The 23,114-nt window shown below is 41.5% G+C and overlaps 1 protein-coding gene across 2 annotated transcripts in view; it reads left to right on the forward strand.

Moving 5' to 3' along the window:
* The window catches only part of LOC120940562, a 66,306-nt gene that overhangs the window by 34,552 nt on the left and 8,640 nt on the right, over nt 1-23,114 (forward strand). Inside the window, exons 8-13 of one of the 2 annotated variants that reach the window (XM_040353502.1) lie at nt 3,680-3,837; nt 5,405-5,531; nt 6,055-6,237; nt 6,355-6,492; nt 8,971-9,125; nt 17,584-17,710. In XM_040353502.1, coding sequence (XP_040209436.1) covers nt 3,680-3,837; nt 5,405-5,531; nt 6,055-6,237; nt 6,355-6,492; nt 8,971-9,125; nt 17,584-17,710 — 888 coding nt within the window. Of the gene's footprint in view, nt 1-3,679; nt 3,838-5,404; nt 5,532-6,054; nt 6,238-6,348; nt 6,493-8,970; nt 9,126-17,583; nt 17,711-23,114 lie in introns of both variants that reach the window. The other variant, XM_040353501.1, reaches the window with a different exon arrangement.

Genomic DNA, 23,114 nt, shown 5'->3' on the forward strand with positions numbered 1-23,114 from the left:
ACGATCAATGACGTCACACGTCCAGCCCCGCCCCCCTACAGTTAGAAACACAGATGAGGTCACACTTAACCCCTTTAGCGCCCCCTAGTTGTCATTTTCACAGTAAACAATGCATTTTTAATGCATTTTTTGCTGTGAAAATGACAATGGCCTAAAAAATGTGTCAAAATTGTCCGATGTGTCCGCCATAATGTCACAGTCACGAAAAAAATTGCTGATCGCCGCCATTAGTAGTAAAAAACAAATAATTAATAAAAATGCAATAAAACTATCCCCTATTTTGTAAACACTATACATTTTGTGTAAACCAATCGATAAATGCTTATTGCGATTTGTTTTACCAAAAATAGTTAGAAGAATACGTATCTGCCTAAACTGAGGAAAACAAATTTTTTTTATATATTTTTGGGGGATATTTATTATAGCAAAAAGTAAAAAATATTGATTTTTTTTTCAAAATTGTCGCTCTATTTTTGTTTATAGAGCAAAAAATAAAAACCGCAGAGGTGATCAAATACCACCAAAAGAAAACTCTATTTGTGGGAAAAAAAGGACGCCAATTTTGTTTGGGAGCCACTTCGCACGACCGCGCAATTGTCAGTTAAAGCGACGCAGTGCCGAATCGCAAAAACTGGCCAGGTCCTTTACCTGCCTAAAGGTCCGGGTCTTAAGTGGTTAACATCACAAGGGCTTTGCTAATTAACTGACATTTAAAGCAACATCTCCGAATATAGATGTAGAAGTAGCATTTTCACACTGGCCGCACCTCCAAATATGGTTTTATTGCAGAGAGCACAAATTCCATCATGAAACTGACATTACCATGTCAATGCCAATCTCATGTACCCTGCAGCTCTCAGTGGCCCCCTCTGGCAACCACCACATCACTATAGAGAACAGAATAGGAAAATATGTCTTCTGCATTACATCACATGTTAGGGACCGATCCTAGTGACACTTTATCCACCATCTACATGACCCCAACCCCTTATACCTTACCCCACAAACCCCAATGATACCAGGGACCATGTTGTTGAGTAAAATTGGCCTTCCGGACTTTTTATTTAACCATTTACAAAATTAACATAAATAACCGTTTAAATACTTTATAACACATTTCCAATACTTGGTGGTCTAGAAGACCACCCCTCTCAACTTGGACACTGGGACAACCATTATTACCTAGGCCTCAGTCGCAAGACACCGACTCAGAGGCAGTATAACCGTCCACAGTGACCTAACATTTTAACCCCTTCCTGGTTAACCCTCGTTAACCGAAAGGTACCCAATAACCCCCCATACCACCTATGGGTACAACCTTTTTTATACCCCAACTTCCAGCCTTTCCGAGTCTTCCATAGACCCAACACCGCCCACAAAAAGCCTAAAACCAGGGAGGGTGGGCAGCTTCTCTCTTCAGCTACCAATGGAGGAGTGACGATACGTCACTTCCTCCGCTCTTCCCACCTCTGCCGCCCCCAGCCCCCTAACAGGCTACACCTCCTCTTCCACTAATCTGAGCCTATCTCCTATGGCCAGTCCCACCCTGTCATGCCATTCCTCCCCTTAACTCCGTTCGCTCCAGCACTCCCTGTCTCAAAATAAATGGTGTCCCATTGAAATTAATGAATCAAGCCTTGTACACACGCACGGTTTTCTCAGCAAGAACCAGCAAAAAAAAATCTGGCAGAGCTTTCTTGCCGAGTAAACCGTGCGTGTGTACGATGCTTTGAGGTTTCATGTCAAGAAAACTGTCCAGAATCTAGACGAGAAAAATAGAGAAACTGTTCTCTATTTTCTCGTCGTGAGATTCTCGGCAGTGTTTTCCTGCCGAGAAAACCCGAGCGTGTGTATACTTACCTCTCCATGGAAACCCGCACATGCTCGAAATGACTTTGACGCATGCGCGGTAGCTTCCAAGGCATAGGTAGGGTGAAGCAAGATGGCCGTGACGGCATCGAATGGCGACGGCATCACCGCGTTCGTGCCATTCAAAAGATCGGCGGTTCTTTTGAATGGCCGTGTGTACACTCGGCCGGCAAGAGAATCTTGCCAAGAATCTCGTCAGGAAAAACAATATTAATTTCCTGAGAGATTCTGGGCAGTGTGTACAGGGCTTAAGAAAAAAAAATGCTGGGAGAAGAACTCCAGTTACATTACCTGTCAAAGTGATGTGAGCAGCCTCTCCTCCAATCATAGAGGGTTCTCTGCAGCATTATGCAAAGAACACTCTTATGCAAAGAACTCTGCTGTCTCTACACTGCCCTTTTATGGATCATAATTATGAAATTTTACGAATAATTTTTGAAATGCAGAGTACAGTGTGAATTAAACGCTGCCATGTCAGTTAGATAGCAGATAACGACTTAGATCTGAAGTGCATACCTAGATTGGAATGAGGGACACCTATCAGAAAACGTATGCAGGCATAGGACACACCCCTTGCCACACCCCCTTATGGGAGAATTGTACAAAAAAAACAAGAGGGTTAAACCCACAAGTGCTTTTTCTACCAATACTATTCCTTTATATTTTTGAAATTTACAAATGCAGCAATTTAGAAATCAGATGAAAGGTTAAGCACTGGGAACACTTTTTGATAGATAAAAAGCGCATTGTATATACAACTATATAGATCAGACCAAAATGAGGGACAAATGAGGAGGCATGAGGGACAGAGGGACATTGCTCCAAATCAGGGACAGTCCCTCCAAATCATAGGAGCTATGGAAGTGTAACCTCTTAACATGTGCTGAACAGTGTAAACACATCTCATCTCCTGACCTGTAAAGAACAAACATTTACAGTACCACTCAGACTATGGACCACATATCAATAACCGATTATCCAACTCCCTTGTTGGGCTACTCCCATTCAGAGTTTTTTTGCATGCTATACAGCTATTTCAGTTATTGATTACAAAGCTTGAGCCCTATAGAGGGTTAAACCCAAACGCAAGCATTTATTATATTGCAGCTTACCAATTCTTAAATGTGGTTGCTGCATTCATTTCTTTTTTTTTTAGGTTTTATTTCTTTTATGTTCAGCTGGCCTGGTGATCTGGGGAGAACGTCAATTGCTTTTCAACAGAACAAGCTGTTCTGTAGATGTAGCAGCTACAGGGTTGAGACAAACCATTTACTACTGACAGGGATGCTTACAACTATCAACTTTTATTTATTCATGTAAAAATGTATCCCAAAAGGAAAAAAAAAATGTGTAACTGCTTATAAAGTGTTAAGTGGAGTTCAGCTTCAATTTGATAATGTATCTAAATCTGCTAGTTATTACATCGAACACTCCCTCCACCCAGATTAACAATGCTGATGTCCAAAGGTGCCCCCTGTGCCCATTCATCCAAAGTGGGGGAACTCTAATATTGCCAGATCACTTAGAAAAAAGCCTAAAAAAGAAAATGAATGTAGCCACCACATTTGATGATTGGTAGGCTGCAAAATATTACTGCTTTAAGGAGCAATACTTTGCAGCATTGTAAATGCCTGTTATTAAATATTTACTGTATGTACACTTGGCCTTACTAGTTATTTGAATGGTACCACTCTTCTTTACCGGTAATACTGAAATACATTTCAGTTGCTATTGTTATTTGATGTTTTTAATAGTGTAATACCCATATAGTATAATATCAGTTTGTGTTTGACTGTGATGTTATATACAGGAATAACAATTGTTGGACATGATGCAGAAAATAAGGAGAGAGTTATTCCCTGCAGAGAGCCTGGATGTTACTCTCGAACTATTACATATAAAACAGCTTCCTTGGCTCAACTAAGAAGCTTGACTAGTGCTTCTGAGAGCTGTGAGCAATTTGTGAAAGTAAGTATGACTGTCAGTTGCTAAGACAAAACTCATGGCAGTATATAAATATAATGGCACATAGTTTGCAAAGGAATAAAATACTTGTTTTCACCTTTTTTGACATCCTTTGTTGCATCTCAGTGCTATTGATCTCCCACAGCCTCTGTGCAGCCACTTCTTGTCTATGTGCATGCACTCCACAATGATAGCTTCATGGCATATCCCAAGGCAGGTTTGCTGGTGGTCAGGCCCAGACTGGGACAAAAATAGGCATTTTAGACTGAGCATCCCTTTTTATTTTTTTTTACTTAAACCAAATTATAAATAATGTCAACTACCGGTTTCACGATATCTTTTAGTTATATTCAGCCTGTTTCAGTCACTGTGGGCAGGGAAGATGATTCTCACAAACTTACTGTCAGAGGAGAACCAAAACCCTGTAGGCTTATTGGAGGGCGGCATACCAGCACAGCACCAGAGAAAAAGAATAAAGACAGTATCTGGCTACGCCCATAGTTTATCCTTTGCATGTTGTATATCTATGCAATGTGCATAGCCTGATACATCTTTTTTCCTCCTCCGATAGGTTGCCTAGTCTACCAGCCTACTTTCCCTCCATAAACACCAGCATACTCTACCGAGCGCTGGCATCTCTATTGAGCACCGGTATCTCTGCGAGCGCCGGTATCTCTGTTAAGCACTAGCATCTCTACAAGCGCCGACTTCACTTTTGAGTGCTGTGAGGATTACTCGAGCAGAGTAAGTTCCTGCCCGTGTCACGGTCCCGCCCCGGAGGCCCGCACCAGACTCGATATGGAAGTAGAAAACAGAATTTGGCTACGCACATCACATAACAGATTCTGTTTTCTGTCTTTCTCAGCTGGGTTTTTACAGGCAGCTACCACAGAGCACCGCCATTGTGTTTCGTGGTGAGGTCGAAAGGAGGGCCAGTCTGGGAGGACTCAGTCGGTGTAACTTTATAGAGGCCCACATGGATTGTGGGAGACAGAGACCTGCGGGTGAGAGCCAGGTGCTTGATATATGCAATATAATTGTATACTTTATGTCTCGGTTCTCACCCTCTGGAACTCTCTGTCACTATGTTTAATAATTGACCCTGGGCACACATTTTCTTGCCAAATTCCCTTAAGGGTCAGTGGCATGTGCCATAAATCAGCATCCTACAACTATAGCACTGGCAGTACACAGTAAACACTAACATACACTACTAAACTGACAATTTAACTTTGAACCAAAATGTATTTTTAGTTTTAGATAGAGCAGGATGGGTTCCAATGAGATTTGAAAATTACAGTAACATGGCTAAAACAAAAATCCCCATTCTTGTGTTAAAGATTTGCGAATTGAGCCTTCAGATATACCTGAATATGTGCCATTTGTTTTTATTCCAGTTTTTCGCAAGACCTATTTTTGTATTGTAAGTACACACTACTGTTTGTGTTAAACTGAATATACATATACCCCATTAGTGGATCCTGCAACATACTGTATGATGAAAATGTTTGTTTATGTAGACTCTTATTTATAAGCTGTTAAAAGGTTATCTCCTTTTTTTAATTCACAGCTGGACTGTCGGTACATCAGATTTTTGGATGGACCATGGGGCTGGTGGGTTTCCAGAGATGGGGAAGCCATCACATCCTGGGGGGGAGCCCCAACAAACAGTGGAAGATGTGCATGTGGAGAAAATGGTAATATACCTTGCGTTAGAAATGTTGATCAATAATTACGTATAAAGTAGATACTGTAGTTATGATACACAATAGGGAGTAAATCACATTCTGGTCTCTATACTTTTATAGGGACTGCTTTGGCAGGTCCTGTACTTGCTTCCTACAAGTGCAAGTTTCTAAGTACTAAATATAATGGAGTATGTACAAATACGTATATATGGAAGCCACCAAGCATGTCAAAGTGACTCTGCACAATGCAATGTCCACTTTAATCTTCAAAAGTACCAACACTGAGAAATAAGAAAGCAAAGAGCCCGGGGGCGTGCTCATATTTCCTCAAATATATGAGAGATCCAGATGTCCTGAGCTGAAGTCCTCCTTTGTGTACAGCAAACAGAAATTAGTAGAGCTCAGTCACACACATAGAAGATGTATGGGATAAGGGCAATACAATGTAAGTGTATATAATAAATAAATAATAAATAATAAATTTGAATGCAGCTGCTTTAATATCATTTGTATAATTGTATATGTATTATAGGTGACTGTGCTTTTGAAATGACATCTTGCAACTGTGATGCAAATGATGATGTGTGGAGGACAGATGAAGGATTCATAACGGATAAGTCATCATTGCCAATCAAGGAAATCCGATTTGGAGTGACAGATATAATAAGATCAATGGCATTTTACCAAATAGGCAAGCTTCGCTGCTTGGGAACAAGTAAGGTTGCCTCTTTGTTTCAAATATATATTTAGTAAGCTGTGACATATGAATTTTAAGGTAAAGGGCCTCTAATACAATTGGGCCTATGCATTTCACTTTTTTTATAAGTTTCAGAACCTCCAATCTTAGAGTCGTGTGCTGCTCTTAAAGAAGCTGGTATTAGTGAATCGGGGAAATATGTAATCGACCCAGATGGTGTTGACAAAGGACTTTCTGAATTTGAGGTCTTCTGTGACATGTCATCACAATCCGGTAACAACACCATTAAACTTTTCTTAGACAGCATGATTCAGATTGGCTGAATTTCTAAGCAATGTGGAAATGTTCATGTTTTGAGTACCAGTGCTGAATAGGGCAGGGGGGGAGGGGGACTGGGCTGTGGACAGAGAGGCATGTTCCCCCTAAGCAAGTACTAATAATATACGTTGGGCTCAAGATACTCTTCAATTTAGACATTGATCAGAATGGGACCCACATTCTGGCCATTTTACAACTAGCCACATGTTGGCCATTATCTAACTAAGTGTACCCCGATCACACCTACAATCACAGTATCTGGCGCCAATAAATTTTCCCCTGTTTTTGAAATTACATGTAAATTGCTAAGGGCTGCAAATTAAGTAAATGCTGAAAGATTTAAAAATGTGTGTTACAATAAACACCCATTTTTTACATTGGCCATCAATCTTATTATGGTATACTATCCATGTGTTTTCTTTCCAGACCGAAACTACCTAGCCTTCCCTGGTGCTGAATGACCCACATTCTATGTAGTAATAAATAGACATGTGCATTCCTTTTCGTCCGACTGCATTTTCGTCCAAATTTCTGGTATTTTCGCTATCGTTTTAACAGACGAAAACGAACGCACAGAATCCGAAATCCGAAACATCCAACATAAAAAAAAAGCTTTATTTTCAATTTCGTTGCTACAACAGTTCGATATAGATAGAAGATTCGACATGACGCTGACAATAGCAATCTGTGTCTATCGAACCTGTGGTCGAATGTGCCTAACCTTAACTCTATTAGTCCAAGATTAAAGAGACAGTGTTGGGGTAGACCATTCGATATGAACGACGAAGATTCGACGAAGCAGCAAAAAACATACAAACGTTGAGTCTGTCATTGAAGGCTTTTGGTGTCTGTCAAAAGTTCTAAGAAGATTCGACAAGCAGCTAAACTGTATGACGCCGCGATCATACATTTCCGGTCAAATGCTCGGCCCATAGGCTGTAGAAGAATTTGAATGTTGGTTGACTAGTAATAATAATTTATAGATATAATTATTACTAGTCATACAACATCTCTTGTAGGCGGAACATTCGACCGGAAATGTCGTACAGTTTAGCTGCTCCGTCGAATCTTCTTAGAACATTCGACAGACACCATAATCCTTCAATGACAGATTCAACCTTAATTAATTTGGATTTTCGGACTAATGCATTTTTTAACGAAACAAAATAAATAAAAACGAATTTCGGGAGTAACTAAATAAATGTTTTTTTCGGACGAAAACGAAATTCCAAAACAAAATATTTCAGTGTGCACATGTCTAGTAATAAATGTCCCTGAAATTCATTTATAAATGATTATTGATTTTTTAACTAGAAGTTTTTTTTATTCATTTCTAGAGCCTTTTCTAAATATCGAAAAAAGTCTTTACAAACCTGTATATGGAAAGCTGACAATTAAAGTATTTTCAAAGCTAAAACATCTGTTTTTGTAGTTTTCTAATGAGTATGAAATGGTTAGATTCTCTCACTTCCTGTCCTAGAGACACAATAGTAAATAAATGAAAATCTCTCCAAAGTGAGGGGGATCATATATTAGTTGTCACCAGAACATGGGTCCCCACTGGAAGAAGTCCCCAGTAACGATAGTGATCAGGGTAAATAGGGAGGGTGAATCTACATAGTGTAGACGCAGATAACAATAAACATCTGACTGGGTTTTAACCTTTTTATATTCCATCCAAAACAAAAAAAACTTTTAGCTTATATTTTAAAGTCTAATTAAACCTCTGTATTTACTGTAATTCAACCAGGCTGCATATGCAGTAGTAAATATGGGACGTTTTAATTTTGTTATACACTGCTAAGTGCTGTAATTCCGGTTAAAATATCTATTGCTGACAGAGAAAATTGAGTACTGTCCGTGATACTTTTTTTATTTGCACCAACGTACAATTTTTCAAGACAAGCTTTCGGGGTGTTACCCCTTCTTCAAGGTCCAAGCAGACTGCTTGGACCTTGAAGAAGGGGTAACACCCGGAAAGCTTGTCCTGAAAAATTGTATGTTAGTGCAAATACAAAAAGGTATCACAGACAGTACTTAATTTTCTCTGTCACAATTGCACTAATACGGCTACAATAACGTCAAGTATTGCTGACAGCAAATAGGACAGTTAGACCACAGCTCTATTACACAAAGCAATGGCTCTGCTTTCCATTTGGTCCAACATGTCCCCTTGGACACTGCTTTAATTAACAAAACTGCTCAGTTCATCAATCCAGGGAGTGTTAAAAGGATTGCATTCACATATCTCATAGGTTATGTCATTTAAAGAGGAAGTAAACCCTGGTGGATCTTCCTTTCCTCTTCCTGCTTCCTTATTCTATGCTTACCTATAGGTACAACCTCCCCATGGATGTTTACAACCTCTAACTATTTTGACAATAGCTCTGTCATAAACAGTCACATTACAATTTATAGTTTTTTTGGTTACAGGTATAACAGTTATAGGCCACGACGGTGAAAGGCGTATACCAGTAAGCCCATGTGAGGATCCCGGGTGCTACAAGAGAGAATTTGTATACTCAGCAGATCTCGCTCAGCTAAATGCTCTTACTAAAGTGTCACAAAGTTGTGAACAATTTGTTAGGGTAAGCAGTTTGCTTTTTACTCAGAAATTAAAAGGAATTATAAAAGTTATGCAAATATATTTTAAATTTAAAAAAAAATAAAAGTTAATTTGCTTTTTAGACACTTGTTTTTCTTAAGAGAGATTATTCTGTGAATGATACATTGGGGAATTGTCATGATATCTACATTTTTTTGTATGACTGTAAGCCTATGATCTCCAATGTATGTACACTGGAACATTTTATGTGGTTTAAAAGCTTTCTTAATATTGCAATGATGCAGATGTATGCCCCAGAAACAGTAAAGTATCTGTATACAGGGACATTTTCTCTTCCAGAGGCCCCTACAAAAACTATGAATTTCAGATGACTCTCTGATTAGGCCTGTCAATGGGTCTAATGCCAGGGCAAACAAAATGAGTTATAGAGGGCCCCCTTGCCTTGTTCCCCTTTTTAATGGAAAAGGGTCTGATAAGTTGCTGTTAATTCCCAATCCAGCCAATAGAGCCAAGTAAAATAGTTGTACCCATCTTATAAAATTATTCCCCAACCTGAACCATCCCAAAGCTACCCATAAATAAAGCCATTCTATGGGTACAATACATTTTTATACATTTTTGAAACATATTAATCTATTCATTTATCTCCTAATTCTGCTGTCATGGTTGTATGCAATTTTTTTTCCGCCCTTTTGCATACAATTTGTAATCAACAAGGGTGTGTGTTCATTTATTTGTAATTTAGATGAAGAGGACATTCCTGGTTTAAAGTCCGGGTTAGATCCTAGTGGTGTAAAAAGACCTGGCGAAGTAGATAAATCTGAGCATTTAATTATTTGGTGAAAAACATTTAGGCCCCGTACACACGAGAGGATCTATCCGCTGGAACTGATCTGCGGATCAGTTCCAGCGGATAGATCCGCTGGTGTGTACATCCCAGCGGATCTTTTTCCGCGGATTTTTTTCGGGCCGACCGATTTCCAGCAGATAAAAATTTCTTAGCATGCTAAGAAATCTATCCGCTGGAATCGGCTTCTGTACAGACTCACCGGATCGATCCGTCCGATTCCCTCCCTCGCATGCGTCGTAATGATTCGACGCATGCGTGGGTATCCTTATAAGACAGCGTCGCGCACGTCGCCGCGTCATCATCGCGGCGACGGCGCGACACGTCATTGCGATGGGATTTCGGCGCGGATTTCGATCCGATGGTGAGTACACTCCATCGGATCCAAATCCGCGGAAATCCTCGAGAGGATTTATCCGTGTATACGGTCCGGCGGACCGTATCCGCGGATCAATCCTCTCGTCTGTACCCGGCATTAGGGTTGCACCAATTAGACCAGGGCTCAAAATTTCAAGTCCTGAGCTACTAGCCAGGCCTCAAGGCCACTCGCCACCAGTTGCCCCGCCAAACCCCCTACCATGTCCCGCCCCCTAAACCCGCCCCTAGACACGCCCTCATAAATCTCATGAAATTACACTTAAATGTTTTATGCAGAATTAAGTTATAAAAACAAATATTAACAACAACTTTATCCATGCCCAAAAATGCAGCCTGCCCATGTCTACCAATACAGCAAAATGTCCCCATTTTCCAGCCAGAGTCCCCTCACCCACAATTGCAGCCAGAGTCCCCTCACCCACAATTGCAGCCAGAGTCCCCTCACCCCCCACATTGCAGCCAGAGTCCACACCCCCCCACATTGCAGCCATAGTCCACACACCCCCCACATTGCAGCCAGAGTCCACACACCCCCCACATTGCAGCCAGAGTCCACACACCCCCCACAGTGCAGCCAGAGTCCACACACCCCCCACAGTGCAGCCAGAGTCCACACCCCCCCCACAGTGCAGCCAGAGTCCACACACCCCCCACATTGCAGCCAGAGTCCACCCCCCCACATTGCAGCCAGAGTCCACCCCCCCCCACATTGCAGCCAGAGTCCACACACCCCCCACATTGCAGCCAGAGTCCACACACCCCCCACATTGCAGCCAGAGTCCACACACCCCCCACATTGCAGCCAGAGTCCACACACCCCCCACATTGCAGCCAGAGTCCACACACCCCCCACATTGCAGCCAGATTCCACCCCCCCCCCACATTGCAGCCAGATTCCCCCCCCCCCCCCCACATTGCAGCCAGATTCCACACCCCCCTCCCTCATTGCAGCCAGATTCCACACACCCCCCACATTGCAGCCAGAGTCCACACACCCCCCACATTGCAGCCAGAGTCCACACACCCCCCACATTGCAGCCAGAGTCCACACACACCCCACATTGCAGCCAGAGTCCTCCCCCCCCACATTGCAGAGTCCCCCCCACATTGCAGCCATAGTCCTCTCCGTCTCCCCACACACACACATTGCAGCCAGAGTTCTCCACCCCGCATCCTACCTGTGCTGGGTAGGAGAGGAGGAGGAGGAGCCGCCACCACCGCCGCCGCGTTCAAACCACGGGGAAGATTAAGCTTTCAATTCAATAGCTGTAAGTGTGTTGATGTTCCCCGCAGCGCGCGTGTTCTACAGCCCCTCCCCTCTTGTCCGGGAACCATTGATAGACAGATCATCCATCCAATCCTGGGATGGGTGACTATCAGTTTCCCGGACAAGAGGGGAGGGGCTGTAGAACGCGCGCTGCAGGGAACATCAACACACTTACAGCTATTGAATTGAAAGCTTAATCTGCTCTACTCTCCTCTCCTCGCTCGCCCCCTCCCCCCCGCTCCCAAGCAGCCAGCCAGCCAGACACTCGCCAGCCCTCAAAATTTACTCGCAAAATGCGAGTGTAAATTTTGAGGGCTGAATTAGACTATTAGTGCATGAATTATATGGTATCCAAGAATACCACCCAATCTTTATTAAAATTGGAAACCCAATTCCCCCAATTTGTTTTGGAGGTGTAAGTATTTGGAGATTAATACATCTCTGATTCGCGAAGAGAAATTTCTTAAGTAATGACTGCAAAAAGTAAAAATATTTTGAGGGTAAGAAATTTGGTAGGGTTTGAAAACGATATATTTTTGGTAATACTGCATTTTGATTCTAACTGCCCTACCAAACAAGGAGAAATACTTGAGGAACATTTTTCTAAGATCTCCTTTAAAATCCATATTATAGGAATAAAATGATTTTTATATAGAGCATTTAAAGTGGAGTTCCACCCATTTTTTTATGTTTGTCTGTGCTGCATGCTCTAATCTCATAGTGTTCAGAATGGACAATTTTTATTTAATTTGTTGCTTGTAAATACCTTTATTTTGTAGTCCTTCATTACTTCCTCCTCCTTATTTGCCTAGGCTATTTGCAAGGGTTTCTGGGATAGGCATCATGTTTCCCAGTAGTCCTTGCAAACCTGACTGAAACCTATTACATTGCTTGTGCACTGAGCATGTGCAAAGCTGAATCCAGGAAGTCATACAGTCTGGCTTCATGATGCCCACACTTAAGATGGCCACGGTCTATTTCTAGATTATAAACTATCTAAATGCTGTAACAACCTAACAAAACGGACCTTAGTTTACAGACTAACTTTACTAGAATACATCAAGCTTGTGTATTACAGGGGTATTTATATTTAAAAAGTGAAATTGTGGGTGGAACTCCCCTTTAAGGTGGGTATAATCCAGACTCCCAAGTATTTCAGTGCCCTGTCTACCCAAGTGAAGGAACAATTTTTCCGAACTAAGGACAATGTATGAGAGGTGAGAGACAAATTCAATGCCTCTGATTTTTTATAATTAATTTTGAGGTCGGAAACATAACTAATGTGCAAATGCTTGCCTCAAATTTTAGAATAGAGGTATGAGGTTGTGTGACGAAAAATAGCCAATCGTTTCCAAACGCTGCAGGTTTATATTGTCTATCTCCTAGTGGAAACCCATGAATTGACAGGTTAGCATTGACAATAATTTAAGTAATTTAGTAATGAGATTGGTCGATAATTAGAACAATCTAATACATCTTTGCTTGGTTTGGATAAAACTGTTACATAAGCCATTAGAAAATCTTCAGGGATTGCCTGCGGATTATGTAAGTGCTTCAAAGTTTTCAAAAGATGTGGAGTTAAAATATTAGTAAATGTTTTATAATAATGAGGGTTTAAGCATCTTGAGGGCTTCAATCAGTTCATCTTCTGTAATAGGTTTCTCTAGGTCAGGGGTGCCCAACCAGTGGCCCGGGGGCCACATGTAGCCCGCAGAGCCCTCTGATGTGGCCCGCGACCTCCTGCTCTGGAATGGTGGGTTGGCAAGCCCAGATCGCAGGTTGTGACCCGCCATACCACAGCATCAGTGTTGTGAATAAAGCTGGTGGTAGAAGAAAGCGGCTGCAGCGCAGAGCCTCATAAACCGATACTTCCTCTACAGCAGGGATATGAAATTAGCGGACCTCCAGCTGTTTCAAAACTACAAGACCCATCATTCCTCTGCCACTGGGTGTCATGCTTGTGGCTGTCAGTCTTGCTATGCCTTATGGGACTTGTAGTTCTGCAACAGCTGGAGGTCCGCTAATTGCATATCCCTGCTCTACAGCGTCGCTTTTGCCACAGGTGGAGTCTATGGCAAAGTTCAGCTAACCCGCAGGATAGACACAGGTGCACTACGCGGTGTGGGTAAACTGCAGCACATCAGTGTGAAAGCAGTCTTAGGCCCTTTTCACACGATCAGCACAAACAAATGGGACCCTAAATTCACCTCTTTAGAGCAACAGATGTCTGTTTACGCCTGCCTACCTCCAATCCGAAAAAATGAAGGGAAATCTTCCCCTTTCATCTAGGCGGATCAGAGGGTCTATAGAGTAACTGTGACCTGTCATCCGCCCGCTCCGCTCATTGTGGCCCTCGACTGGTTACCAAGTTGCTTAAGTGGTCCTCGCTCTTCAAAAGGTTGGGCACCCCTGCTCTAGGTGTTCTATGTCAGATATCGGGAGTTTGGGCATTTCACTATTAGTCCGGTAATCCTGTAGATTCTGTGGTCTCATTCCCTGTAAGTCAGCTGTTTATGAGATTTCGGTAAATTATAAAGATCTGAACAATATGTATGAAAGACAGCATTTTTTTAAATGGCGATCGTGGCATTTCTAAAAGAGGTCATGCCATGACTGGCAGCTCCCGCCAATCACAGCGCCGGAGCCGCAAAAAAACGGAAGTCACTCCGGGACAACATGTTGTCGGCTGGTGCTGTGTCGGGCACTGCAGCGGGGGCTTCGATCCCAGGTGAGTATTACATAATGAGCTAGTATGCATAGCATACTAGCTCATTATGCCTTTGCCTTGCAGGTGTTTTTTTTTTTTCAACTTTAAAGTGGTTGTAAACCCACAAAAAAATAACAACCTGCAAGACAAAGGCATAATGAGCTAGTATGCATAGCATACTAGCTCATTATGAAATACTTACCTTAGATCGAAGCCCTCGCAATGGTGCCCAATGGTGCCGTGGGCTCCTGCACTGTCACTGGCTGGAGCCGCAATGACGTCACTCCCATGCATGCGTACAGGAGCCACCGGTAATGGCACAGCAGCTGAAGAAACGGTATGAGCGAGTTGTTTCTTCAGTGCGCATGTGCCGATGACGTCGGCACATGCTGATACAGTGACTATCTCCTAAACAGTGCATGTTTTGGAGTTATTCATGGTACCTACAGGTAAGCCTTATTATAGGTTTACCTGTAGGTAAAAGTGGTGTGTAAGGGTTTACAAGCACTTTAACCACTTCCATACTGGGCCTATTTTGGCACTTCTCTCCTACATGCAAAAATCATATTTTTTTTGCTAGAAAATTACTCAGAACCCCCAAACACTATATATGTTTTTTAAGCAGACACCCTAGGGAATAAAAAGGCGGCCATTGCAACTTTTTATCTTCAACGGTATTTGCGCAATAATTTTAAATTTTTTGGGGAAAAAACTGTTTCATGAATTAAAAAATAACAAAACAGTAAAAAATTGTATGATGTGAAAGATGAAGTTACGCCGGGTAAATAGATACCTAACATGTCACGCTTTAAAATTGCGCACACTCATGGAATGGCGCCAAACTTCAGTACTTAAAAATCTCCATAGGCGTCGCTTTTTTTTTTTTTTTTTTACAGGTTACCAGTTTAGAGTTACAGAGGAGATCTAGGGCTAGAATTGTTGCTGGCGCTCTAAGGCACGCGGCGATACCTCACATGTGTGGTTATAACGGCGTTTACATATGTGGGCGGGACTTACGTGTGTGTTCGCTTCTGAGCGCGAGCTACCGGGGATAGGGGCATTTAAAAAAATATATATTTTATTTTTTATTTTACTTAATTTATTTTATTTTTACACTTTTTTTTTACTTTTTTTTTTTTTTATCACTTTTATTCCTATTACAAGGAATGTAACCATCCCTTGTAAGACGAATGGTTTGTGACAGGTACTCTTTATGGAGTGATGTGGGGTCAATAAGAGCCCACATCCCAACTCCAGGCTGGAAAGCATGAGATCATGAAAAAAAATTCATGGATCTCATGCTTACAGCCGCGATTGCGGCTTTGTTTACATTACGGTACCCGGGCGTGACGTCATAACATCGCGCTTGGGCCTCCGACGATCATAGAGATGACAGGTGACATCTGGTCACCAGTCATCTCTATGCCTCCCATCTGGCGCTGGCAGATCGTTTCTCCGGGTCTCCGATGGCACAGGAGAGCCCGGAGAAGCACCGGATGGCGGCGGGAGGGGGGGGGACGTCCCCTCCCGTCGCCTATAAGAACGACCAAGCGGTGGAACTGCCACTATGATCGTTCTTATGGTGCACAGGATCGCCGGCTGAAGAGATATCTGAATGATGCCTCTGGCTGCAGGCATCTTTCAGATATCCCCACTGAAAGTCCAGGACGTCATATGACGTTCTTGGGCGGGAAGTGGTTAAAAAGAGATTTTTTTTTTAGCTTTTAAATTTAATATAGATCGTAAACATTTTCGTGCCTCCAGCATCATTGGGCCATTAAGGAAGTCCTGATATGCCTTGTCATTGGGAAGGGAACATTTATCTGGTAGTTGCGCTACTCCTTTTAAGAGGTATACAAATCTATTGTAGCGGGGCGTCTGTGTTTGAATGGCAGGAAAAGCGATTGATGGGATATATGTTCCTCCACGGATTCTTAGATTTGCAATCAAAGGTAATACCAGCAAAGACTTCATGGTAAAGAAAGATAGTTCTTTATTCTGTGTTAGTAAAGTCCATTCTGGGGTTGTTTTTACTGGGAGTCTGGGTGGGACAGACTTCCAATTCCATGGGCCGCACGGGAAACAGGATGGGAAAAAATAGAGCAGGTTCAAATTTTTTTGCGGGCAGTTTTCTCGTCGGGAAAACTGCTATGGAGCATAAACATGACCGGTTTTCCCGACCAATCAAAAAAATTGCAGTTTTCTGGTCGGGAAAACCGGTCGTGTGTACGAGGCATAAGGCTTACCTGTAGGTGCAAGAAATATCTCCTTGAACTACACAGTTAAGGAGATATTTGCAGAAAAGATTGCACTGATGTCTATGGCGCATGCGCGCCGTAAACAACGGCGCAGGCGCAATGAGCATGTTGTTAATAAATGGGACCGTGCTGTCCATGACGGCTCCCATGCACATGCACAGGAATGACATTATCGCTGCTCAGGCCAGTCGCAGCGCCGGAGCAGCGATACCCGGAAGTCACTCCGGGTATCTTGGCGGCGGAGGAGAGGAACGAGAGTCGCTGCAGGGGTTCGATCTCAGGTAAGTAATTCATGGTTTACTTCCTCTTGAAGCTCCCTGTATTAAATGTATATTTCTCTTTCATCCCCTCAGTATTGGGTCTCCATAACATATTGCACCCCAAAAACTGTCTACTTGGCCTTTTTTGGCACCTATCTACCTCCAAATATGCAAAACCCTTATTACATATCCTTTATTTTAAGGCCAGTAAGACTATCCTACTGACATGACTGATACCTGGTTGAAATTGATTAATGCTAGTCTCCCACTAGATAAGCTTAACTTTGAACTTAGGAATAAATCACGACTGACAGTATCTTGGACTGGTGGGTTTCCAGATCACTTATTCTTGCCTCTCTAGATCCAGGATATTGAACAACTGTATACTATTTGCTTAGTTTGCTGTCCCGTTGTTTGATGTGATCCACAGAACCCATTGTAACACCTGCAATATTCCTATTGCTGTGCATTTAGATGTGTGAGAGACTACTCAATCTTGCATTGGTTTGTTTCTTTGTGTATTGCTTTATTGTAAATTCAATAAACATATCTTTAAAAAATGTGTATTTAGAAAATTTGTATTTAATTTAGGGTTTAACAAAAGAGACATAAAAGATTAATGTATAGACCTGCAAACATTACAAATATTCAAATATATTTGGCAACCAACATTTTAAGTTTCCCTTTAAAGAATGATTGTACGTTTATTTGTGTTTACTGTTCATTTTTAATAGCTATTAATGTATATTTTTTTCTATTCCAGCTTGACTGCCGCCATGTGCGCTTCATTCAGTCTGGATGGGGCTGGTGGGATTCCTGGAATGGAGAGAAGATGGATTACTGGGGTGGTGCTGATCCTTCAGTCAGGGGTTGTGCATGTGGAAAAACTGGTAAAATATGTAGTAACTGATATTTGATAAGAATATATTTACATGATATATAAGATTCAAGCAAATTAGTTTAGTTACAAGAGCTATTCAAATAAATGCAGAGATGTTTTTAAAGGTACTTGTTTCCATGGGCATCCAAAGCAAACGTTCTGGGGGACAGCCAGATAATATTAAAGGGTCACTAAAGGATTTTTTTTTTAGCTAAATAGCTTCCTTTACCTTACTGCAGTTCTGGTTTCATGTCCTCATTGTTCGTTTTTGCTTTGATGTTGCTGTAATTCCTCTCTGTTCTGGACACTTCCTGGTTGTCCGTTTCCTGTACTGGGAGATTTCTCACTGTGGTGACTAATCAAGGAGGTGCTATTACTGTGTGTCAGCATCAATCCAGTTTAGTTTTACAAAGCATCACTGCCCTCTATTGGTTCTTTGTCCAGGAAACAACAGCAAAAACGAAACTAAACTGTAGGTACATTATATGATTGTTTTTTATCTATTTTTAATCATTTTTAAAGGGAATCAGTTAACTATTATGTCTCTATACCCTGTAAACAGTCATTTCAGCTAAAAATTTGTTTTCCTTTAGTGACCCTTTAAGGAACATTATTGAAACCAAAAGTAATATGAAACAAACAATACATTTGGCTGACATAAAACATATGTTAGCAATTTATAATGACGTAGCTTAGGCAGGGATGCTCCTCACAAATTTACTTGCCAGGAGTAGATATCCTGGTTGATTGTTAGAGATCTATTGATTCCTCCGTAAGTTTGGCCTGGTTGCAGTTGTCTCTACTACCACTAGGTGGCCGGGTACTTGGTGGTGATTGATATGAGAAGGGAAATGCAAGGTAAAGTTATGCGTATGTGGTAGGGCTGTTACTGATTAAAATTTCCGTGTTTTTTTTTTTTTAATTGATTAATTTCAATTAATTATAACGCACATACATTTATCGGATCACCACCATATATAGTCCCCACTGTAATATCCACAGACATCTCCCCCACTGTAATATCCACAGACATCTCCCCCACTGTAATATCCACAGACATCCCCCCACTGTAATATCCACAGACATCTCCCCCACTGTAATATCCACAGACATCTCCCCCACTGTAATATCCACAGACATCTCCCCAATGTAATATGGTCCACATCTCGCCTACTGTATAGGAAGATTAGTGCTTGCTTAGTCTTACCAGAGAAGCCGACTGAACACAAGCAGTTGAGGCCGGGTGATGATGTCAGCGCGCCGCTCTAGGCTCACCTAGGCCGCCAATAGAAATGAATGGAGAACTTTGGTAAAAAAAAATATAAATATATTAAAGAAGCTGCTCCCCTAAAGTGGTGTGAAAACAACTTTGGCAATGTGGGGGGTGTATAATAATAAGGGGGCGCTAATAGTAAGTGATAAATTCCAAATTCTAGCTTGAAACAATATATTAACTATAAGGTCAACAATATAATAGTGATTTAAAGTGCAAGTGCTTATATAATGACAACATCAAAAAATAGGTGCAAACAGGTCCAAAAAATGCAGCAATGGTCACTAAATGATAAGCATTGGTAAGTCCATGCATCAAATGGTTGACTTGAGAGTAGGCACCATCACCACGGAACAGATATCAAACTGGTGACATCCGGTGAAAGATAGAGGTAAGTGCCTACTTACCAGACCACCATGACCCTTCGTATGAAAAAAGGATCAGGTGGAGCTTTAGTACAATTGGTGGCCTAAGGTCTGTACTGGTACCTGGATGGGACTGACCAAGAATGGACTCCAACAGAAGAAATTATCATGGATAAAATGAAGAAGAAAGGGCCATAGTGGAGTTCTGCGATTTATTGTAAATGTGACGTGGAGCACCAGCTGCACTGTGTCTCACTCTCGTGGGTAGGTGTAGCTTGCGTTCCACCGCCCCTCTGTGCCAAATCTGGAAGTGGCTGAACTTGACCAGGAATGCCTCGACGTACGCAAACACAAAATAAATGAAAAAAAAAAACGGCAGAGCCATCTTGTGGACAATTTGGATACTGCAGTCTTGTAAAACATTGAAATTAAAAGTAAATAAAAAGTAAATAAATCGTCAGAGCCATCTTGTGGACGAATTGGGTACTAAAATCTATGTAAAACAGAAATTAAAAGTAAATAAATCGGCAGAGCCATCTTGTGGACGAATTGGGTACTACAGTCCATAAGACACAGTGAGTCTTGCTATTCACAACACATCTGCTGGTACATAAATGATTTAAAATAGTTAATAAAACAATTATTACAAATTAATTCTAATATAGAAAGGTACTAATATGAAAAAGTGCCAATATAAAAGAGAAAATTGGTATATAGTTGTGCTCATAAGTTTACATACCCTGGCAGAATTTATGATTTCTTGGCCATTTTTCAGAGAAGATGAACAATAACACAAAAACATTTCTTTCACTGATGGTTAGTGTTTGAGTGAAGCCATTTATTATCAATCAACTGTGTTTACTCTTTTTAAATCATATTGGCAACAGAAACTACCCAAATTACCCTGATCAAAAGTTTACATACCCTGGTGGTTTGACCTGATTACAGGCACACAAGTTGACACAAAGGGGTTTGAATGGCTATTAAAAGGTAACCATCCTCACCTGTGATCTGTTTTCTTGTAATTAGTGTGTGTGTATAAAAGGTCAATGCATTTCTGGACTTCTGACAGACCCCTTGCATCTTTCATCCAGTGCTGCATTGACGTTTCTGGATTCTGAGTCATGAGGAAAGCAAAGGAATTGTCAAAGAATCTGCGGGAAAAGGTAGTTAAACTGTATAAAACAGGAAAAGGATATAACAAAAATATCCAAGGAATTGAGAATGCCAATCAGCAGTGTTCAAACTCTAATCAAGAAGTGAAAAATGAAGGGTTCTGTTGAAACCAAACCATGGTTAGGTAGACCAACCAAAATTCCAGCCTTAACTGCCAGGAAAATTGGTCAGGATGTAAAGAAAAACACAAATAACTTCAGGTAAAATACAGGACTCTATGAAAACATGTGGTGTGGCTGTTTCAAGATGCACAATAAGGAGACACTTGAAGAAAGATGAGCTGCATGGTCAAGTCGCCAGAAGAAAGCCATTACTACGCGAATGCCATAAAGTATCCCTCTTACAATATGACAAACAGCACAGAGACAAGCCTCAAACCTTCTGGCACAAAGTCATTTGGAGTGATGAGACCAAAATTGAGCTTTTTGGCCACAACCATTAATGCTACATTTGGAGAGTCAACAAGGCCTATGATGAAAGGTACGGAGGGGGATCGCTGATGTTTTGGGGATGTGTGAACTACAAAGGAACAGGAAATTTGGACAAGATTGTTGGAAAGATGAATTCAGTATATTATAAAAAAATACTGAAGGAACATTTGCATTCATTGGCCAGGAAGCTGAGCATTGGAACATATTTGGACATTCCAACATGACAATGATCCAAAACACAAGGCCAAGTCGACCTGTCATTGGCTACAGCAGAATAAAGTGAAGGTTCTGAAGTGGCCATCTCAGTCTCTTGACCCCAATATCACTGTCCCACTCTGTGGAGATCTCAATTGTGCAGTTCATGCAAGACAGGCCAAGAATTTACAGGAACTGGAGGCTTTTTGCCAAGAGGAATGGGCAGCTTTACCATCTGAGAAGATAAAGAGCTGCTTCTACAAATACCACAAAAGACTTCAAGCTGTCATTGATGTTAAAGGGTGCAATACACAGTAATACACTTTTGATCAGGGTCATTTGGGTAGTTTATGTTGGCATTATGATTGAAAAAGAGTAAACACAGTTTATAATAAATAGCTTCAGCCAAACACTAACCATGAGTGAAAGAAAAGTTTTTGTGTTATCATTCACATTCTCTGAAAAATGGCCAAGAAATCATAAATTCTGCCAGGGTATGTAAACTTATGAGCACAACTGAGGGGGGGGAGAGAGAGAGAGAGAGAGAGAGAGAGATCCACAGTTATTTTTGGTAGCTTTGGCAAAAACATTTAATATTAGACATGTATAGTAAAGCTAATTAAGGCAATTGAAAGAATTTGAGTGGGCCTGTGGCGAGAGTGGCTTAAAGTGAAGGCTTGTAATGTACTAAGGGGGAGTTTAATCAGGTTTTAAGTTTAGGCTCAAGTTTAGATGAGAGTAATGCTTCTGCGATTTGTAATCAAGGAATCCCAATTGGAGTGAAATTTTGACAACACAAAGTGAGCCTTAACAAACACTTCCATATGGAATACGTGTACATGTTTGCTAAGGATAGAAATGGCCTCATCGGTAGTGGGGGGCCAAGGACACTTCCATTTTCTAGAAAGAGCTAGGCGGGCTGCTATAATAGTGTGAGTAATAAAAGTATGAAATTTAGCCCAGGTTCAAATTGATGTGATTTGACTAATTGGTGGCTATTGCCGGCAGATGTCTCTGAAATTGCCCCCCAAAGTCGGACTGACATGCGGGTATAAAATTGTGCGAGTTCAGCTAAATTTCAATCCCGCAGCAGTGCGAACCTAGGCTTAGAAGGCCACTTATACATTTCCAGACCCAGTAGGATTGTTCGAGGTGTGGGAGAAAAGGGAACTACTGAATTACTGTGGAGATAAACCTGGCAATGTTAGACCAGAATTAAATGAGGTAGGGCCAATACCACCAGATGTGTTAAAGTGACCTAGATTGACCACAATTTCTCCAACAAAGCAGGGAGGAAGGGGGGTGTATGGCCGCACGTTTTGTTGGAGTAAAATACCATTTGTGGTATATTTTTTTATCGTATTCCCAATGAGTAATACAGTGGGAGACTTTCATGGGGATCCAGAGTTCCTGATACCAATGTGCAAATGGAAAAGATAAATGTAAGGTATGCTTCCAGACTCAGGGCTGGCCCAAGACATTGTGCTGCCTGAGTCCAAGAATGAAATGCTGCCCCCCATTTCCCCAAAAGAACGAAATCACCTCCACCGAAGGGCCCCCACATCCATTATTTTATATCATGAAAACTAAATTTACATTTATCAGGAAGTCAGATTTGCATGCAACAGGACTTTGTCTATTTGCAGAATTCCATGACATAACAATATCTTCAATTCCATGGGCTAGGGTTGTACATAGACAGGCTAGGGTTGTATATGGACAGGCTAGAGTTGTATATGGACAGGCTAGGGTTGTATATAGACAGGCTAGGGTTGTATATGGACAGGCTAGGGTTGTGAATGGGCACGCTAGGGCAGTATATCGACAGGTTAGGGTAGTATATGGACAGGCTAGGGTAGTATATAGACAGGCTAGGGTAGTATAGGGGCAGGGTGGCCCAAGGGGCAGTTGTCATGACAGTGACATACAAAACCGCTAGAAAAAAAAAAATCTTGGTTGTCAATTTGCTGGGTT

This window comes from Rana temporaria, chromosome 5, assembly GCF_905171775.1.
Source record: "Rana temporaria chromosome 5, aRanTem1.1, whole genome shotgun sequence".
In the NCBI taxonomy this organism is placed as follows: domain Eukaryota; kingdom Metazoa; phylum Chordata; class Amphibia; order Anura; family Ranidae; genus Rana; species Rana temporaria.